The sequence below is a fragment of the Pseudophryne corroboree genome, chromosome 7, assembly GCF_028390025.1.
Source record: "Pseudophryne corroboree isolate aPseCor3 chromosome 7, aPseCor3.hap2, whole genome shotgun sequence".
NCBI lineage: Eukaryota > Metazoa > Chordata > Amphibia > Anura > Myobatrachidae > Pseudophryne > Pseudophryne corroboree.
Window position 1 is genome coordinate 291,352,733 of NC_086450.1, and position 22,448 is coordinate 291,375,180.

General features: G+C 45.4%; 1 protein-coding gene across 3 annotated transcripts in view; it reads right to left on the minus strand.

Moving 5' to 3' along the window:
* The window catches only part of GTF3C1 (general transcription factor IIIC subunit 1), a 489,121-nt gene that overhangs the window by 169,847 nt on the left and 296,826 nt on the right, over positions 1–22,448 (minus strand). For all 3 annotated transcript variants that reach the window (XM_063934225.1, XM_063934223.1, XM_063934224.1), the window contains 2 exons: positions 19,632–19,744; positions 12,942–13,001 (listed from right to left, as the gene is read on the minus strand). In XM_063934225.1, the coding sequence (XP_063790295.1) occupies positions 12,942–13,001; positions 19,632–19,744 (173 nt within the window). The remainder of the gene's footprint in view (positions 1–12,941; positions 13,002–19,631; positions 19,745–22,448) is intronic.

A 22,448-nucleotide genomic window follows, 5' to 3' on the forward strand; every position in this document is an offset into this window, starting at 1 on the left:
AACTGAAAATCAAGTTCCTCCCAGTTTAAAAATGTCAATATTTTAAATGTTATAACCTTGGATATCTTTTTCAGTCAGGAATTTATCCAATCTGTTTTTAAATGCATATATAGTGTCCGCCATTACCACCTTCACTGGCAGGGAATTCCAGATCCTTATTGCCCTAACAGTGAAGAACCCTTTCCTACTGTTACGTTCACTGTCCTTGGTACTCCTGGAACTGGGCGGATGAGCCCCAAGTACAGGAACGTAAAGCTGCAATAGATACAGAGCTCAGCAGCAATCCCTACGGAAACCTGACTCCGTTGTCTCACCCTCGTTGTCAGCCTGCGTGACTATGGTTTCTTAGGCCCACAGCAGCCGCGTTTGAAGGGCGGATTATGTCTGCCCAACTCCGATGCCCCCCGGTCTTAGTTGGAGACAAGGCGTAAACGGAGACGGGGTGATGACAAGGGGAACCTCTAACTAAAGACAGAAATACAGAGTTAGGGGCGCTACAGAACTTAAAGTATGTGCGGCACAGCCGCCGGGATAAACAACAACAAAGGAAATGCTGTCCACACGCCGACACAATACTGTTGTGTACCGGCGGTGGCAGCATATGCAGAACCCTCTGCAAAACACCAGTAACTAGAAACTAAAGAATACAGCGGCCTTGGCAAAGCCGCTACTCATGGAACCGGTACAAATACTGGCAAACGGACAGGAACCCCCAATGTAGCTGACACAGGCTCTCAGGACCAGAGGACAGGCAGAGTTCCAACGACTGAGCAGTGGACACCAAGGAACAGGATACCGAATCAGGATCAGGAATAGACAAAGCCACTGGACTTCAGGACAGGAACGCTTCAAGGCAAGAAGCTGGATCAGACACTGGATCAGACACTGGATCAAGGCTAGAAGCTGCTAGACAGAAGCTCTGAAACTGGACAGGAACTATCACCGGCGTCTGTGAATTGCACTGAGACAGAATATAACAGGCAGCCCTCCAATAGCTGCAGAGAACCTAATTAATTATGTTGTGCAGCTGCCCTGCTGCACAACTGACAGGTGCAATTAACAGACAGGTGAGGCTGAACACATGGGAACAGGCTGCAATTACACAGACTCACCACCGGCAGCAAACAAGAGTCTTCTAAACCAAAGCAAAGGGAAATCCTGGCCTGCAAGAGAACTAATGCATAAAATACATAAACGGAAAACAGGAATGAACCACTACCTGTGGTTCATAACAGTACCCTCTCCTTAAGGGTGGGCTCTGGACACCCCATGACACCCACGGGGAACAGAAACAGAAGTATAAAATAAAATACATAACCAAAATGCAAAACAGGAATGAGCCACAGCAGTGGCTCATAACACCTACGTAGCGTATGGAATTTTCTCTCCTCAAGCCTCAGCGAGTGACCTCGCGTCTTATACAGAGTTATTTTAATAAACAATTCCTCTGATAACTCTCTGTAATTTTCCTTTATATATTGGAGCTGGAATAGTACGCCTTGTTGTGTAGGTGAGGTGTAACTGGAACAATGACTTTAGTCTGTACCAGTTTTTGGATGGCCTGCTGTAAAGTTATACTTACCTCTTGTGAAGCTGGTAAGCCTGATTTGAAGAATCTGTGAGGTGGGAGCTCTTGGAACGCCAGTCTGTAGCCCTGGGAAATAAGATCTATTACCCAGGGATCCCGGCACGAACTTGACCAGATATGACTGAAAATTGTAGTCGAGCTCCCACCTGACAGACCTCCAGGCCTCACGGGTCCACCGTCTTGCGGAAAGGCTTTGAGGAAGCAGATCCGGAGCTCTGTTCCTAAACACCTGCAGTTGCTGGTTTGCGTGGTTTACCTCTTGCGCCTCTGGAGGCTGTAGAAGCACCTCTGGATATTCCCTTAAACTTGGCTGTCCGAAAGGACTGTCAATTTGAAGATGAATAAGCTTTCCTGGCTGGAGGAGCTGCGGAAGGAAGATATGTAGACTTACCCGCAGTAGCTTTGGAGATCCATTTGTCTAGTTCATCTCCAAACACGGCCTCTCCTGTGAATGGTAGGCCTTCCACGCCTTTCCTGGAGTCCGCATCAACAGTCCCCTGGCATAGTCACAAGCACCTGCGTGCTGACACTGCCATAGCGGTGGTGCGTGCATTAAGCAAGCCTATCTCTTTTATGGCTTCCACTATAAAGTTCGCAGAGTCCTGTATATGCTGCAGGAGTAAAACATCCCCCCTAGACGAGGAATCTAACCCCTCAATTAGGTTACCTGACCATTTAGCAATGGCTTTTGTGATCCATGCACATGCAATAGTGGGTTTCTGGGCCACCCAAGTAGCTGTGTACAATGATTTGAGTGTAGTCTCAATTTTACGATAAGCCGTGTCTTTTAGGGAGGACAGGCAATATAATTTTTCTTGACAGCCTAGAGATTGATGCGTCCACTATCGGTGGATTTTCACATTTTTTCCTATCCTCCAGAGGATAAGGAAAAGATGAGAGCAACCTTTTAGGGATTTGAAATCTCTTATCAGGATTAACCCACGGTTCTTCAAATAGGTTAGTCAATTCCTTTGACGCAGGAAAAGTGACTGAGGACTTCTTTTTAACATTATTATACTGGCTGAGGTAATCTGTTGCTTAAAATGGAGAGAAAACCGTTTTAAGACTGCTTTTGCCAGTGTGGGTACTGTATACAGCGTACTGAGACGCAGCTGTTTACTGTGTTTGGAGACGCATTCTGCCCCAGTTAGAAGCCGTGCATCTCCATACCCTCATGCCGCCATAATGGGCGGCGACCTGCCAGTCGGGACGCCTGCTTAGTACTCACCATTCTTCTGGCTCTGTTAGGGGTGACGGCGTGCTGCGGGAATGTACGCTCGTCATGGTGGCGCTTGCGAACAGTTCCCTCAGAACCTCAGTGTCCTGTCAGCGTGCACATTTTCTAAACTGAGTATGGTAGGAGGGGCAAAGAGGGAAGAGCCAGCCCACACTATCAAATTCTTGAAGTGCCCATGGCTCCTAGTGGACCCATCTATACTCCATGGTACTAAATGGAACCCCAGTATCCTCTAGGACGTACGAGAAATACAAAATATACGTATAAAACCAATTATCTCCTTCAAACAAAACTAAAGGGGGGTACTCACGCAGCGATATTCTAAGCAATCTGACTAGATTGCTTAGAATTTCAGCATTATCACTCCGTGTGTACCCCCCCACAGCGATAGCGATGTGCAGCCCCGCGCATCGCTATCGCTGCTGCTAGATTGGCCTGCAGTGCACCCCCCCCCCCCTCTCTGAGCTGTGCTGAGCGGCGGGAGAGATGTGTGCTGAGCGGTTCGCTCAGCACACATCTCTCCCGCATCGGCCCGTCTATATGGGCCTTTATGGTACACACGTACTGATGTGTGCTGAGCGATCAAGCACAGAACGCTCAGCACACATATCTCTCCCCGCTCAGCAAACAGCATGATGTGTGCTGGTTGAGCGAGGGTGGGGGATGCTCATTTCACCCAGCGGGTGAAGTGAGCGATCTAACTAGATTGTGCCTGCATGCAGGCCAATCTAGAACCAGTGATAGCGACAAGCGGGGCAGTGCATCGCTATCTCTATGGGGCATACACATGGAGAGATGTGTGCTTAATTTCTAAGCAATCTAGTCAGATTGCTTAGCATTTAAGCATACATCGCTACGTGTGTACCCCCCTTAAGTCTTACATTAAACCAGGATACACCACTATATCACCTATTCAAACTTAAGAATTACTTGCTTGAGATCTAGGGAGAGATGTGTGCTGAGCGAACCGCTCTGCACACATCTCTCCCCCCGCTCAGATGTGTGCTGAGCGTGCGGGGGAAGCTGCTAATTTCACCCAGCGGGTGAAATGAGCGACCTGCTAGATTAAGCCTGCATGCAGGCCAATCTAGCACCAGCGATAGCGATGCGCGGGGCTGCGCATCGCTATCGCTGTAGCGGGTACACACGGAGCGATCATGCTTAAAATCTAAGCAATCTAGTCAGATTTTTTAGGATTATCCCTCTCCTCTGTGAGTTCCCCCCTTTAGCCCCAGCAATGTACACTAGTATATTGTACTGTGAAATCTCTAGTTCAAATCTCTAGTTCAAATTTAATTTGAACACTTGAACATTTACATGTCAATGTCAATCAACCCCATGTGATTTCACACTGGGAACCTTGAAAAGCACATTCCAGACCTTGAGGAGACATCACACCAAACACATGAAGAATCCCACAGAACCATGGACAGAGACATAGGAGAGAGCCATACAGCAGTTGTTGGGAAGTTTTATTAATTGGTGACTGAGCTTTACAAGGGTTCAGAACAGCAACAAACTAGAGTAGTTTAAATATGCTTTGAAAGACAAACACAACAAAGAAAATAAATGTAAAAGGAGCTTCTATGGAATAACAGACTCGCTAACCTAGCAGTGTTTACACACTGCAGGATTGGGACACAAAATCTCGCACTACCTGTACAGCAATCCCCAAATCTCTTTAAAGTCCCAAGAACGAAAACGAGTTTTATGGTAAGAACTTACCTTTGTTAAAACTCTTTCTGCGAGGTACACTGGGCTCCACAAGGATTGGACAATGGGGTGTAGAGTAGGATCTTGATCCGAGGCACCAACAGGCTCAAAAGCTTTGACTGTTCCCAAGATGCATAGCGCCGCCTCCTCTATAACCCCGCCTCCCAGCACAGAAGCTCAGTTTTTAGTTAACCAGCCCAATGCAGTAGCAGGAAAAGAGACGACAACAGTTAGTAGCCACATACACCACACTCTCACGACAAGAGAAGTGTCAGCGGCTAATGCCGTACCAACCCAAAGAAGCTAAGTGCGCCAGGGCGGGCGCCTTGTGGAGCCCAGTGTACCTCGCAGAAAGAGTTTTGACAAAGGTAGGTTCTTACCATAAAACTCGTTTTCTGCTGCGGGGTACACTGGGCTCCACAAGGATTGGACAATGGGGATGTCCTAAAGCAGTTCCTTATGGGAGGAGACGCACTGTAGCGGGCACAAGAACCCGGCGTCCAAAGGAAGCATCCTGGGAAGCGGCAGTATCGAAGGCATAGAACCTAATGAACATGTTCCCGGAGGACCACGTAGCCGCCTTGCACAAATGATCAAGGGTCGCACCACGGTGTGCCGCCCAAGAAGGTCCAACAGACCGAGTAGAATGGGCCTTAATGTGATCAGGAGCTGACAGACCAGCCCTCACATAAGTATGTGCAATCAATCACCATTCTAATCCATCTGGCCAGGGTCTGCTTGTGAGCAGGCCAGCCACGTTTGTGAAATCCAAACAAAACAAAAAGAGAGAATCAGATTTTCGAATAGAAGCAGTTCTCTTCACATAGATACGGAGAGCCCGTACCACATCCAAAGACCGCTTTTTGGAAGACAAATCAGGAGAGACAAAGGCCGGAACCACAATCTCCTGATTAAGGTGGAACGAAGAAACCACCTTAGGTAAAAATCGGGGACGAGTCCTAAGAACCGCCCGGTCACGGTGAAAAATCAGATATGGGGAACTACAAAACAAGGCACCCAGATCTGACATTCTTCTAGCAGAGGCAATAGCCAGCAAGAACACCAACTTAAAGGAAAGCCACTTAAGGTCAGCTGAACCAAGGGGTTCAAATGGAGGCTCATGCAATGCCTCCAAAACCACCGACAAGTCCAAAGGAGCCACAGACGGGACATAGGGAGGTTGGATACGCAACACACCCTGAGTGAAAGTATGAACATCAGGTAAAGTCGCAATCTTTTCTGAAACCACACCGACAAGGCAGAAATATGAACCTTGAGGGAGGCAAGACGCAGGCCTAACTCTAGGCCTTGCTGCAGAAAAGCCAAAAGCTTGGCTGTACTAAACTTGGAAGCGGCATAATTGTTAGATGCGCACCAAACAAAGTAGGAATGCCAGACCCTATGGTTAATCCGAGCAGAAGCCGGTTGCCGTAGTTTTAATGACTTCTACAGAAAAACCCTTAGCCCTCAAGACAGAAGCTTCAAGAGCCACGCCGTCAAAGACAGCCGGGCTAGGTCCTGGTAGAAACAGGGGCCCTGTACGAGGAGGTCTGGGCATTGTGGAAGTAGAATTGGACGCTCTGACGATAGGCCCTGCAGGTCTGAGAACCAGTGCCGTGTGGGCCACGCCGGAGCTATGAGAAGCAGATTTCCTTTTTCTTGCTTGAACTTCTGAATTACCCTGGGCAGGAGTGACACCGGAGGGAACACGTACGGCAGCCGAAACCTCCACGGCACCACTAGCGCATCCATGAATGCTGCTTGAGGATCCCTTGTCCTTGCTTCGAAGACCGGAACCTTGTGATTGTGTCGAGACGCCATCAGATCCACATCTGGAAGACCCCACTTTTCCAAGAGGAGTTGAAACACGTCTGGATGGAGGCCCCACTCGCCGGCATGCACGTCCTGACGACTGAGAAAGTCCGCTTCCCAATTCAGGACTCCCAGAATGAATATGGCCGATATGGCCGGTAGATGGCGTTCCGCCCAACGTAGAATCCGTGAAACTTCCTTCATTGCCAAACGGCTTCGAGTGCCTCCTTGATGATTTATGTAAGCCACTGTGGTGGCGTTGTCCGACTGTACTTGAACAGGACGGTTCTGAATTAAATGCTGGGCCAGGTGCAATGCATTGAAGACCGCCAGCAATTCCAGAATGTTGATCGAGAGGAGAGATTCCTCCTTGGTCCACCGACACTGAAGGGAGTGTTGCTCTAGCACCGCGCCCCAACCTCTTAGACTGGCATCTGTCGTCAACAGGACCAAGTTGGATATCCAGAAGGGACGACCCCTGCACAATTGTTGGTCCCGGAGCCACCAAAGCATCGACAGACGGACCTCCAGAATCAATAAGATCATTTGAGATCTGATCCGATGAGGCAGGCCATCCCACTTGGCTAGAATCAGCCTCTGGAGAGGGGCGAAAATGGAATTGGGCATACTCCACCATGTCGAATGCTGATACCATGAGGCCCAGCACCTGCATTGCCGAATGTATCGACACTTGCGGACGAGAAAGGAAGCAACTAATCCTGTCCTGAAGCTACAGGACTTTCTCCTGAGACAAGAACAACCTCTGGTTGTGAGTGTCCAATAGCGCTCCCAGGTGCACCATGCTCTGAGCAGGGACCAGGGAGAATTTCTTCCAGTTGATAAGCCACCCGGGCTTGAAAAAAACGGACCGTCATTTCCAGATAACGTAGGAGAAGATCTGGGGAATTTGCCAGGATCAACAAGTCGTCCAGATACGGCAGTATCCTGACCCCTTGACAGCGAAGTACCACCGTCATCCCCGCCATGACTTTGGTGAAAACTCGCGGAGCCGTTGTTAAACCAAAAGGTAACGCCCGAAACTGGTAATGGAGGTTGCCAATAGCAAACCTCAGGTATTGCTGATGTGACATTGATATAGGAATATGCAGGTAAGCATCCTGTATGTCCAGGGAGACCATGTAGTCCCCAGGTTCCAAGGCCAGAACTATAGAGCGAAGGGTTTCCATACGAAACTTGGAAACCTTCACAAACCTGTTCAATGCCTTGAGGTTGAGAATGGGCCGGGAGGACCTATTTGGTTTCGGGACTAGAAACAGCGGAGAATAGTACCCCCGGGCCCTCTGAGCAAGAGTCACCTGTACTACGACTCCTGTATCCAGGAGGGTCTGTACCACAGAGTGTAAAGTTTTTGCCTTTGTCTGGTCCAAAGGGACGTCTGTCTGGCAAAATCGATGAGGGAAGGCTATGGCATAACCTCGAGTGACGACTTCCCGAACCCAGGCATCTGAAGTGGTCTTCAACCATTCCTGGGTATACCCTAGAAGCCGGCCCCCCACCCTGGGATCCCCCAGGGGGAGGCCCGTCCCGTCATGCGGCAGGCTTATCGGTCTTGGCAGCTGGCTGACGGGCAGCCCAGGCTCTTTTGGGCTTCGGCTTACCAGGTTTGGAAGTGCGGGCCTGCTTATGGTATGCCTGACCCTTTGCTTTACCTGAAAGACGAAAGGGGTGAAAGGACGTACCTTTAGCCTTCGACACAGAAGGAGCGGTATTAGGCAGACAGGCAGTTTTGGCAGTAGCTAAGTCAGCCACTATCTTATTTAAGTCCTCCCCAAACAGAATATCTCCCTTGAAAGGGAGAACCTCCAGGGTTTTTCTAGAGTCCAGATCCACGGACCAGGATCTCAGCTACAATATCCGGCGAGCCAGGACAGACGTAGTAGAGGCCTTGGCTGCTAGGATACCGGCATCAGAAGCCGCCTCTTTAATATATCGAGAAGCTGTGACAATATATGATAAGCATTGTCTAGAATGTTCAGAGGAGATTTCAGCTTCTAACTCCAAGGCCCATGCTTCAATAGCCTCTGCAGCCTATGTAGCTGCAATAGTGGGCCTTTGCGCAGCACCCGTGAGGGTGTAAATCGCTTTCAGACAACACTCCACACGTTTATCTGTAGGCTCTTTTAGAGACGTGACTGTGAGCTGAGGAAACCACCATCCTAGCCACATGTGAGTCCACTGGAGGAGGCGTTTCCCAATTCTTAGACAGCTCTGGCGCGAGAGGATAGCGAGCCAGCATCTTCTTTTGAGGCACAAACTTCGTACCCGGGTTTTCCCACGGTTCCTGACGTATATCCACTAGGTGATCAGAGTGAGGTAAAACTTGTTTAACCACCTTCTGATGCTTGAACCTATCTGGTTTCTTAGGAGGGACGGATGGCTCGGGATCATCCGTAATCTGCAGAATTAACTTAATAGCCTCCAAAAGATCAGGAACATCCACATGTGAACTACCCTTCCCCATCAGCCGTATCTGAGTCAGAACCTGTGGGGTCAGCATATGTGCCGTCTTCATCAGACGAGGTGTCAGTGACAGCCGTGGATTGTGAGGAGACAAGCGCTCGCTTAGAGGACCTCTTGGACTTAAGCGAGCGTTGGTCAGACTTTTTAGTAGCCAAGGACTGGTTCAACTTCTTCAATTGAGCGCCGGATCGCGATAAAGACCGGGTCCCGCAAGTGGGACCCACTTACCACCTCCCGATGCGCGGCCACGCGATCCTGGAGAGCCCCAGCCGTGTGTGTCTAACGTGAAGAAAACCGGAGCCTCCGCTGTAGGTACCCGGCAACCAGGGCTCGGCAGTGTATAGCGCCGCTGGGGAGAGCTGGAGCTGCAGCAGTGAATGTCACAAGACATTTACCACCGCTCCTGCCCTTGAAGTCTTCACTTTTTTTCTCATAAAAAGCTTTTCTTAGGGCTGCCTGGAGCAGCCCCTCTCTGTTAAGTGCCTGCTTACTGCAGCACCAACTTACAAAACTGAGCTCCTGTGCAGGGAGGCGGGCTGATATAGGAGGTGGTGCTATGCATTCTGGGAACAGTCAAAGCTTTGAGCCTGTTGGTGCCTCGGATCAAGATCCTACTCTACACCACATTGTCCAATCCTTGTGGAGCCCAGTGTACCCCGCAGCAGAAAGAGAACTAAACCCAAACTCAAGATTTTGTTTCATACTTCAACGCTAATGGTGCCCACACACGGTGAGATCTGAGCTAGGTGCGTTTTGAACCTATACAATGTATGCTATGCGATTTGGACTAAGTGGTATGCGATTTGGACTACATACGATTTGAACTACACTACAATATGTAATGTATGCAATGTAGTACAAAAATACCTGAATGCACTTAATATTTTGCCAAGCAATATTGACTATGTGGGAGCGAACATCGCATCACAAGGAAAAATAAACACGGTGCAATTTGAACTAGATGCAATGCGATTTGAACTAAAAAGATCAAATTGCATGCGATAATCGCACCGTGTGTGGAAACCATAGCTTGCTGAACCTAAACCTGTTGAAAGTTATATTCTGACACCAAAGTATGCAGGAGGTTGTTTCCACACAGGTTATGAATTACACAGGTTATGAATTCAGCTGCCTAATGATTAAGTTAAGCCTTTCAAGTATTGTGAATGAACACAGAAATATTGTACCTGAAGAAACTACAGACTGAAAACCTGAAGAATTGACACCTTCATTGACATCACTTGTTAGGCAGTAATCTCTACATATCTGGATTACTGAGATGGTGAGACCACTAGGACTTACTGCATGTGCTCACTACAAAGAATAATATGGGGGGAATTCAAATGTTTGAAAAGTCAGTTGGGTGTCTGTTTTTTCCTATCTAATAGACAGTAAAAAACAGGCACCCAAGCGTCTTTTCAAACATTTGAATTACATAGTTTCATAGTAACATAGTATCTGAGGTTGAAAAAAGACAATTGTCCATCGAGTTCAACCTATTTGTGGTCTCCTATGCATGATGATTTGACTAAAATTTCTGACTGATGCTGCTGTCAGCCGTTGCATTTTATCCCTATTTATAGTAACTATAATGCATGACTATGCACTATACCCCTGGATATCCTTATCCATTAGGAATTTATCTAACCCATTCTTAAAGGTGTTGACAGATTCCGCCATTACAACTCCCTCGGGCAGGGAATTCCAAACACGTATTGTCCTTACCGTGAAAAAGCCTTTACGCCGTATTGTGCGGAATCTCCTCTCCTCTAACCTGAGCGAGTGTCCACGAGTCCTCTGTGTTGATCTAACCAAAAACAGGTCCCGCACAAGCTCTGTGTATTGTCCCCTTATATATTTGTAGATGTTGATCATATCCCCTCTTAGTCTCCGCTTTTCCTATGTAAACATGCCTAGTCTTTCAAGCCTTTCCTTGTATTCCATCGTCTCCATGCCCTTAATTAATTTGGTCGCCCTCCTCTGTACCTTTTCAAGCTCCAGGATATCCTTTTTGTAGTACGGTGCCCAGAATTGTACACAGTATTCAAGGTGTGGCCTCACTAGTGATTTATATAACGGGAGTATAATACTCTAGTCCCTAGCATCAATACCCCGTTTTATGCATGCTAATATCTTATTAGCCTTCTTTGCTGCAGTCCTACTTTGGGTACTACTGCTTAGCTTGCTATCTATGAGGACACCTAAGTCCTTTTCCAGTACAGAATCCCCTAATTTTACCCCATTTAGTAGGTAAGTGTAATTTTTGTTCTTGTTACCACAGTGCATTACCTTACACTTGTCTGTGTTGAAGCGCATTCTCCATTTGGCTGCCCATGCTTCTAATTTAACTAAGTCGTTCTGAAGAGACTCGGCATCCTCCTCTGTATTTATAGCCTTACACAATTTGGTATCATCTGCAAAAATTGACACAATGCTCTCTAGACCTTCTGTTAGGTCGTTAATGAAAATATTGAACAATAGCGGTCCTAATACTGAGCCTTGCGGCACACCACTTAGCACTTCAGTCCAAGTTGAAAAAGATCCATTAACCACAACGCGCTGCTCCCTATTATTTAACCAGTTTTTGACCCAAGTGCATATTGTGCTTCCTAGCCCTGATTCTTGTAGATAAGTCTCATGTGTGGCACAGTATCGAACGCTTTGGCAAAGTCTAAAAAGATTACATCCACGTCTTTACCCTGATCTAGGTTTGCGCTTACTGTTTCATAAAAGCCAAGTAAGTTGGTTTGACAGGATCTGTCCTTCATAAACCCATGTTGATTCCTTTTAATGACCTTATTGGTTTCAAGGAACTTCTGAATACTATCTCTTAGAATACCTTCCAATACTTTCCCCACTATAGATGTAAGACTAACTGGTTTATAATGACCTGGTTCAGCTTTACTTCCCTTTTTGAATATAGGCACTACTTCCGCTATACGCCAGTCTTTGGGAACCATACCTGATATAACTGAATCCTTAAAGATCAAAGATAGCGGTTTTGCCAGTTCAGAGTGAAGCTCCATTAGAACCCTTGGATGAATGCCATCGGGCCCTGGTGATTTATTAATCTTTAAATGTTTTAATCGGTCACAGACTACTTCCTCGCTTAAATAAGTACCTATCAGTGTCATATTCTCATTATTGAGATTGTGTGTCAGTCCCTGAATTGGGTCCTCTCTAGTGAATACTGTTGAAAAAAACTCATTTAGTGTGTCCGCTATGTCATTATCATTTTTGCTTAAGACTCCCAACTTGTCTTTTAAAGGGCCTATACTCTCCTTCTTTAATCTCTTGCTATTAATGTATTTAAAGAATTTTTTGGGATTCGCTTTGCTTTCCTTTGCTACTAGTTTTTCAGTTTCTACTTTAGCCGCTCTTATTTCCTTTTTGCAAATTTTGTTACATTCCTTATAGTGCTGAAATGACTCTGCTTCCCCGTCAGATTTGTATTTTTTAAATGCTCGCCTTTTCTTGCCCATAAGTTCCTTAATCTTTCCCCCTAAGAGTCTGTTTCCTGACTGATAAAGTCCCAAATTGAAAGACTTGAAAACCAATACCCAACTTTGCCTGAAACTACCACCTTTCTTTTATTTTCTGAGTTTAGAGATTGATCAGTTGACTAATGTGCTACATTTCTATGTGTATACTTAGGAAGCAATTCAACTAGTAGTGACGGCTGGGAAGTGGCAGGAAAACAGATGGTATGTTGTTAATTTGGGATACCAACGTCACAAGTTTTACATAACACCCCACATAGGTGCGCCAAAAAAATGTGCAATGGCAAACCGAAAATCTCTGGAATTTGCATAGTCAAATATTGCAAACCCAGATCCCAAATTAATCATGGTACGGCATCCTGCATCTTAGAGAAATAGTTCCGTTTAGACATCTCACAATTCAATTCCCCCGCCCTTGACAACCACAACAATTTTCTGTTAATAGATGGACTGGATTTTTTTTTAATCTGCATAAGATCTCTCCAACATGCCACTGTCTCTCTCAGGTTATACAGCAGAATAATACTGTAATGCTCTATTCTGTTAACAAGGTGAAATGGTTGTACAATAAAAATATGCAAAATACAAACAAATATCTACAATACAATACCTGGTGATAATGTCAAATCTTCTCTCCTGGTATTTATCCCCAACAGCTAAAACTCGAAACCTGATAAATAAAAATTGTTTCACTAATACAATTTGAGCCGTGTGACTTTGTTTTCCTGCAACATCATCTTCAAATGAAAAAGTAGATTTAATGTTTAAGTCTGTACCTAGTAAAAAAATAAATAAATATACATTTACCACTGGACCAAAAATACAGACATAGCCCGAGACTCAATTTGTTGCAGCAGATTATTGTGGGCTAATTGGTCCTCCAGGGCTATCAGGGATTTTTTTTAACCTGCTTTAGCAGTTCGAAATAAAATCCGATAACTAGTAGGTTACCAGGTGCCGCAACCCAGTTAACAAGCATATCTGAACTTTTCCCGGATTCTGCATGTTAACGCACATTAATACACTACTTTAACAAGGCTATCGGGTGAAAAAGGGAGCATAATTGAATAATTCTGGGCATTAAAGCCCGAGGCTACCTCTAATACTCACAGTGGTCAATTGAATCCCAGCCATAATCTGATTTCTTACATTTTATTTATGAACAAGTAGCGATACACTAAAGCAACTCCATAAAATGGCTTACATGCACCTTCCTATGGTCCAATACTAACAAAATCGAACTAGAGAGCCTAGTCAGCTTCAGTTGCAGTTTTGTTAACTTAGAAAAACAACAACTGCTTAGAATCACATGCGGGGGGACGCCAAGCACAGGGCAATGCCGCCCAGCATGCTAATGTCCGCCAGCAATGCAATCACAAGTCGATTGCAATTGCATTCCTGGCCCTACAAAACAAAGTTAGCCCCCTGCCTAGCCCCCCCGTCCCCCAAATACCGCCCCGTGAGCACCTCTGCTTGTCAATCAGGCAGAGGCGGTCGCATCAATGCGATGCAAAGGCATTGCTGGGCCCTGGGCCTGTGCAGATTGGGCACTGAGCGTGCACACTGGGCATAAAATCATCAGTGTGCGATCGGAACATACAGCCCTAGGTGTTGCCACAGGAGTGGAGCGCGGAAGTTTGGGCAGAAAGCTAAGTGGTCTGATGTAGGACTTTATCATACAGGTCAAGGAATGGAAGAGATCGGAGCACACGTGAAATTTTGAAGAATGGAGCAGTAGCAGTTACACAGGATTGCCGGGATGCAGAGTAGTACTGGATTGACAGGACTGTAGCAGTACCAGATAAACAAGAGTACTGGGAAGTCACAGTACCAGCTTTACAGGCTCACTGAGAAGCTGCGGTACCAGATAAACAGGAGCACTGGGATATTGCAGTATCAGTCGTGCACGATTGCTGTTTTGTTGTTGTTGTACCAGCTAAACAGAAGGATTGGGATACAGTATCTTGCAGTAGCAGTTGTGTATGATTACTGGGGTTTTTGCAGTACCAGATAAGCAGAAGCACTGGGATATTTTGCAGTTCCAGTTGTGCTGGATTACTGGGGTTTTTACAGTACCAGATATGCAGAAGAACAGAGATATTTTGCTGCACCAGTCGTGCAGGATTACTGGGATTTTTGCAGTACAATTTAAGCAGAATCACTGAGATATGCAGTACCAGTTATGCAGAATTACTAATAGGAGTCAGTGAGTGCTGGAGATGATACATGCACTGGGGACAACAGCTGATCGTTAGCCAGAGAGATACTAAGCAAGGATAATGGACAATAAAGCAGTGACTACCAGGAAGTGCTTTCCAAGGAACTGTATTCCTCTGGATTGTCATTGATTGGCTTGTGCAGCACTGCAGGACCTCCCATGCCTCCCACATTGGTGCTTTTGGGTCTCTGTCAGAGAGCAAGATGGTGGCACCTGGCGCCGGATCCACGTGGGACCACCGCCTCGAGTGAGTAGCAGCGGCCACGACCAGAAGTATGGAAGCAGAGGAATCATCTGGTCGAGGAAGAAGAGGCAAGAGAGCTCCTGGCAGGGCATTGCTGTGTGCGCTCGCTTCATGACGGTACCCCCCTGTCCCCGTACACTTCCTAGGTTTCCTAGGAAACTTGGAGTGAAATTTCTTGATGAGAAGTGGAGCATGCACATTCTCTAGAATATCCACGACCTCTCTTCTGGTCCAGTCAATATCCTTTCCAGTCGATTAGGTACTGTAGCTTCTCATAACGAGGTCGGGAGTCTAAAATTCTTTCCACCTCAAATTCTGTACCCCTCTTGGTCTGCACTTGAGGCCCCTTAGGAACCAGTGACTGGAAGCGATTCAGAATTAGTAGTTTTCGTAGCGATATATGGAAGGAATTGGAGATCTGGAGAGACGATGGTAGCGAGAGTTGATACACCACTCGATTGATGACTTTGGAAATAGCGAACGGTCCAATAAATCTAGGAGCAAATTTCATAGACGGAACGCTCAACCACAGATTTCCCGTAGATAGTCACACTATCACCGATCTGTAATAAAGGTACAGCAGAACGTTTGCGATCAACAAATACTTTAGAATGATGAGAAGATTTCTTCAAAGTATGACGGACTTTTTTCAATATTTGAGTGAAACTCTGAGCCGTTGCCTGAGACGCTGGTACGTCCAGAGCATGAGCCCACTTGATCAGTTTCTTCCGAAGTTGCGGATCTATGAAAGTCTTCCTCAAGGAAGGATTCAGGGACACTTAGGTAGCTGCAAAGACCGCCTAGTTGAGGATAGGATAGACTTCTTGAGGCTCTTCCTTATTTTGTGAGAGAGAACGAGATAGGTCATCTGCTTTGGTATTCTGATGGACTAGGCAATACACAAGTTTAAAATCAAATCGAGACAAGAATTGAGACCAGCGGCCTTGATGAGGCATTGCACTGACTTTAGGAATAACAGGTTCTTAAACTACATAGAGACGGTAATAGGAAACTGTGCCCCTCTAGCAAGTAGCGCCACTTCCCAAATGCTTACTTTGATGGCCAGAAGTTCTCTCTCCCCTATAGGGTAATTTCTCTCTGAGGAAGCAAACCTCCTGGAGAAGAAACCACAAGAATGGATTTTGTTGACAGAAGACTTCTGGGATAATACGGCCCCTACACCTTTAGCTGAAGCGTCAACTTCGACCAAGAAGGGTCTACTGGTATCCGGTTGATGCAGTACTGGAGCAGAGATGAAAGCCTGCTTCAAACTGTGAAAGGCTGCTTTGGCTTCAGGAGACCATTGAGATGGATCAGCTCCTTTGCGAGCGAGTACAGTTATCGGTGCCACTAAGGTAGAAAATCCTTGGATGAATTTGCTATAATAGTTTGCGAAACCTAGGAACCGCTGAGTTGCTTATCAACGAGGAAAGTTCAGACCAGGAAGTTATAGCCTTAATTTTGTCGGGATCCATCTGAAGGTTTGTGCCGGATATAATATACTTCAGGATGGTAATGGAAAGTACCTCGAACACACACTTCTTCATTTTGCAAAAAAGGCGATGTGCTCGCAAGTGACGGAGAACTTCACACGCACGCTGGCAATGGAAACATCAGAACAAAAGATAAGGATATCATCTAAGTACACCACCATGGATTCATAGAGAAGGTTCCCAGAATATTTAATTTACAAAATGCTGGAACAGCCATAGCACTGCTGAGACCAAAAGGTATCACCAGATATTTGTAATAGCCATCCCTTGTATTGAAGCACTAGGATATTTTGCAATACCAGTCGTACAGGATTACTGGGGTTTTTGCAGTAACAGGTAAGCAGAAGCACTGGAAATGCACTACCAATTCTGCAGGATTACAGGTTCGAGTCAGTGAGTTCTGGAGATGATAAATGGACTGGGGTCAATAGCTGAACGTTAGCCAGAGAGATACTGAGCAAGTTTCAGCAGGATAATGGACAATGAAGCAATGACAACCAGGAAGTGCTTTCCCAGGAACTTTATACTCCTGGGTTATCATTGATTGGCTTGTGCAGCACCTCCCATGACACCCCCACTGGTGCTTGGGAGTCTGTGTTAATGAACAAGATGGTGGTGTCCGGCACCGGCTCTACGTGGGACCCTGAACACCGGGACCACCGCCGGGAGTGTCAGCGGGCACGACCAGCAGAACTGAAGTGTCCTGTCGGGTAAGGAGAGGTGAGAAAGCGCTCAGCAGGGCAGCGTTGTATGCGATCACTTCATGACACAGGCCATCTAAGAATTCCAAGCTGTGAGAGCAGCATAATCTAAATACTGTGGTAGGCCGGGTCCTCTCACTTGAGAAACATAACTGCAGTTTCTGTCGAAAAAGGGGTTATAAGAATAAATCTCCATCCAAAAACAGAAATCCCATGTTTGCAGCAGCTACGGAAGTGTAAACACATTGATGAAACATGACCATGGATCCAGGAGCCAAATACTACAGAGGCAGCTTGTGATTTACTTTTTAGATCTATTTCTGAGAGAAACCACCAAATCTGCATAAGGTAGCGACGAAAATCGGGAGGACCGATTGTTTTATTGCCAGCTCCGAAAATCTGCCTCCCAGATGTCCAACCCCAGAATGTACGTGACTGAGATGATCTAAACAAAATACTCCCCTCCTGATCTGTAGTAGCCCTTGGGTATTGCAGATAAGCCACTGCCTGTCTGAACTATAACTATCCAGAGGAGCGATGTCAAGGTAATCAGTCAGGAAGGTGGCCCTGGATTTCAGAACACTTATTTGTAAAATGTAATCACTAAGAACCACATACCCTGGGTGCAATGGTGAAGGAAAAATCGATTAACATTCCAGGTAAATGATGTCAGTGCTGGGGTAATTCAGATCTGATCGCAGCAGCAAATTTGTTAGAAGTTGGACAAAACTGTGTGCACTGGAGTTTGGGCAGATATAACATTTTCAGAGAGAGTCCGATTTGGGTGAGTTATTTTGTTTCTGTGCAGGGTAAATACTAGCTGCTTTATTTTTACAGTGCAATTTAGATTTCAGTTTGAACACACCCCGCCCAAATCTAACCCTCTCTGCACAAGTTATATCTTTCTCTCTGCAGTGCACATGGTTTTGCCCAACTGCTAACAAATTTGCTGCTGCGATCAGATCTGAATTAGGCCCAATGTCACACAGTGAAAGAAGAAACCACCAAGTGACAGCCAGACAATATTGTTGAGATGCCAGTGAGACTTATTCCAAAAATTTAGTATTTTGAATAGAGCGCATATGGCAGATGTTTACATACTCAGTCCTCAAGGCACCCCAAAGGTCCAGGTTTTAAGGATAACCATGCTTGGGCACAGGTGCCTTAATTAGTACATCAGTCCATTTGATTTAACCATCTGTGCTCAGCCATGGATATCCTTAAAACCTGAACTGTTAGGGTGCCTTGAGGACCGAATTTGGGAACCACTGGCATATAAACTGGAATCACAGCTGGGATCCACACCATCATAGAAGTGTGCAGGAGGCTAAATAAGACTATAAGCTCATGTAGAGTGTGAACGAGTTGTGGGGAGGTAACACTGAAGCGCAGTATCAAAATGGACAAAGAAATTCATAACAAACCAGAAGGAACCATCTTTATCGGGCACTCGGGAGACATTGGATTTAAAACTTCAAGCCTTCTGATGATCTATGACATTGCAGATAAATGCATTACCAATCAGTTCTTGAGTGACCAAATGGTAAGCACAACCCAAAGGATGAAACAATGATTCTGGAGAAGAGTTAGTTCTGAGGGAGCTTTTTAAATTTTCTCAGGTAATTACTAATGGGTCAGAAAGGGAGGGAGGCTGTGGAAAAGGATGAGACTGGCCCCACTGACTTCGGCATCAAGAGGTCCTAGCTGGCTGTCAGAAGGACTAACCACTATCAAAAAGCTTTGTGGAATCACATTTTAAAGCCCAAACCTCCTAAGGATACCACCCGTGTACAAAGTTTGGTCACATGACCATATTTAAAATAAGAGGACTGAAATCAGCTTTATTATGGCATCCTTTATATATTCTCCAGTTTAAAAATATCTGTCTCTGCTCAGCCTTTTTCAGGGATGGTACAAAGTAATCTTCACTGAACAAGCCTTAAGCAAGCAAACTTTGCAAATTACTAGAGGATACAGCATGGCAGCTTCACTGGCGCAATCAAGGTCTGAACAATGCATCCAAGATAAAACAAAAAAGGTTCAATGGCTCTACTCCAGGAATGACATTCTGCAACAAACTGGTTTGTGCTTTAATGACTAGATCACAGGTTCTCAAACTCGGTCCTCAGGACCCCACACGGTTTATGTTTGCAGGTCACCTGTAGATTTTTTAAATGTGACAGTTAGTGATACACAGTGCAGCTGCTGGGTGACATGGAAAACGTGAACCGTGTGCGGTCCTGAGGACCAAGATTGAGAACCACTGGACTAGATCATAGAGTATTTTTAGTTTAGCTCCATGCAATCTCTAATTTTAAATTAACAGCTTTGCAGCTATTGTATAAATGCATACAATGGTGGTATTGCCAAAATGTAACTTTGCTATTTTCAAGATTGTTTCAACCTAATGCTTATAGTCATTAAACCGGATTGGTTTGTAGTACTGTGCATTAAAATATATAATCTCTGTTTAAGTTTGTAATGCATGCAGAGCTGAAAAGTACAGTAAGGTGTTTCCATTCCATTTTAATACATAACAACACAATGTAATGAAGTATTTATTACAGGGCCTAAAATGTAATGGTAACACTCTTTATTTACCTACATACTAAACAATTTCCAAGTGTTATACATAGGACATTACCTGTTAAACAAGTCCTCTACATTGTCTGGGATTTCATAAACTGTAACACCCAGTGTTGTGCTGAACTTTTGTTTGAGACAAGCCACAAATTCTTTAAACTCTGCAGCACAAACCTTTCAGAAAGAGACAAACATTTTATTCTTATGTTCCAGCTAGGGAGAGCAAGTAAGTTAAAAGACAAACTTGAGACAAGTAATGGTAAGACCAGTGTTGGACTGGGGCATGAAGGGCCCACCGGGGAATGCAATGGTAGGGGCCCATGTATCGGGGTTTTGTAAGACTCGAGAGGGGGTGTGGCCAGCCGCCACAATGGTTTGCCTAACCATTAGTGAGTGCATGGGCTGCGCACCTTAACAAAAAAATAAATAAACAAATAAATAAATATATATATATATATATATATATATATATATATATATATATACATATACACATACATACATATATACATATACACACACAGGTAGTGCGTGCATGATAATGCACCAGATAAATATTGGCAATGCACTGCAGAGAATACACCATAGTCCTGTGCAGTATAATGTAACATATGTGTAATGTATAATTCAAGAACACAGTCTGGAACCTGATCCCTAGAAGTGGAGTAGGGCCCCCAGGTAGTGGGGCCCACCGGTGGTTTCCCCTGTGGGCCTGTCCGACCCTGGGTAAGACAGCTTACCACGTCATGGCATACCTAATTAAGCAGGGCCTAACCATGTGTCTGAGCTGTGATACTGTTTAAGGAGGTGTTTGTTTAAGATATGATAAAGTAGATGGCTTGAAAGGGTATATTTATGAAAATTGGATTTTTGTGTTTCCTGTTAAATCCTTTTCTTTGATTCCATTGGGGGGACAATAATCCAGGGGTTGCTCAAGAGGACCGAAGGAGCTGGAACTTAATTAGGTTAGGTACTCCTCACCTCTGTAACCCACGGTTTTCATTACATTTTCAAAAGTAATGTAGATTATAAACCAGCAAGAGCCAATCAATGAACAAAACACTGAGCGTAAGGACACAGTGCCACCTAGACAGAATCAGAGAAAACGCTTTAATGGTAAGTACAAAAATCCAGTTCTCTCATTCTTACTATCCAGGACACACTGGGATAAGCCAAGGGTAGGGTATGCATAGAAAAACCTGAATGCAAAACCTTCCATCTGAAAATAGTATCTTTGGATGCGAAAACTGGAAATCAGTATAATCTGATAAAGGTGTGGACCGAGGACCAGGTGGCAACATGACACAAGTGCTCTGCAGAAGCCCTGTTCCGTGCACCCCAGGAAGCAATCACCATCCTGGTAGAGTGCTTTGAAACTGGCTCTGGAGCTGACTGCCCCACATTGAAGTAGGCCTGGAGGATAACAAAGCAGATCCACCAAGCAATAATCTGCTTGCCAACCACGCTTATTCACATCATAAAGCACCAGGAGAGAATCCATATCCAAAAGAGTCAAACCTTCCAGATCCCTGGAAGAAGGAGGATGGAAAATGGTAAGAATAATCTCCTGATTAATGTCAATAGACAAAACAACTTTGGCTGGAATGACGGAATCCTACACAATACCGCCCAATCCTCATGCAAGGCAAGGAAAGGCGATTTTTCAAGACAAGGCCCCAAGCTCTGAAACACGATGGGCCGATGCAATGGGCATAAAAAACAAAACAAAACAGTTTTCAAGTTTAAAACTTGAAATGAACCAATTCCATGGGTTCAGACAGAGCCTTCTGAAGGGGAGTGACGTGACAAGATTCAGGTTCAGTAAAACCACTGAAGCGCAAAAGGGGATTGAAGATGCAAAATGTACTGCAAAAAAGTCCAAACCTATGGAAGGAAAGACAACCTGCTTTGAAAGTAAAGACAGAAAGTATAGAAACTTGCACCTTTGGCAAACTGAGGAGGACACACTCCCCGAACCATTCTGTACATAAGCAAGGAAACGGAAATGGCGAAAAAGAGAAGTACTATACTGTATGAAAACCTTTCCTTTCACACTACAGAACGTAAATCCTCCACTCTGAGGTAGTTTCTAGCAGAATAGGTCTCCTGGCTTTTACATGATCTGAACGATTCTAGATGAAAAACCTTTGGCTTTCAGGATACTGGCTTCAAAAGCCACTTCATTAAAGCCAGCCCAGGAAGGTTCTGGTGTAGCAATGGACCTTGCTGCAACAGATCTGCTAGCAAGGGAAGGTACCACGAATTCTGGGGATAATTTGGAGCCACCAGAATCCCCGATATCCCAAAATTAGATTACCAGATAGACAAGGTGAGGCAACAATAGCAGTGGAGAAAAAAAAAAAAAAAACATACCCCAAGCTGAACGTCCACGAAACAGTCACAGTGACCACCACAATAGCTCTGAGATCCCTGGACTGGGCACTAAACTAAGAAACCTTGCAGTTATGGCTAGAAGTCATGAGGTTCATCTCTTGCAGACTTGACAGCTGAACCAATGTGGTGAACACCTCTGGGTGAAGAGACCACTCCCTGGCAAGATTACATTCCTGCCGAGAAAGTCCATCTCACAAATACACACTCCTGGTATAAACACAGCTGACATTGCCGGCACAAACGCCACCACCCAAGGCAATATTCTAGTTACCTATGCAATTGTCCTGTACCTCCCTCCCCCCGATAGTTGACATACAGATGTGTCCTCTTACAACTTTGCTCCATGCGCTACAAGCCGCATTACACATAACACGTGAGTGCCGTGTGACTCGGTAGCGGCAAGCATCTTTTTTTTCATCTTGAAGGGCTGTTTAGCGTGACTGCAGCAAGGATGTAAGAGGACACATCTGTACGCCATGTCCAT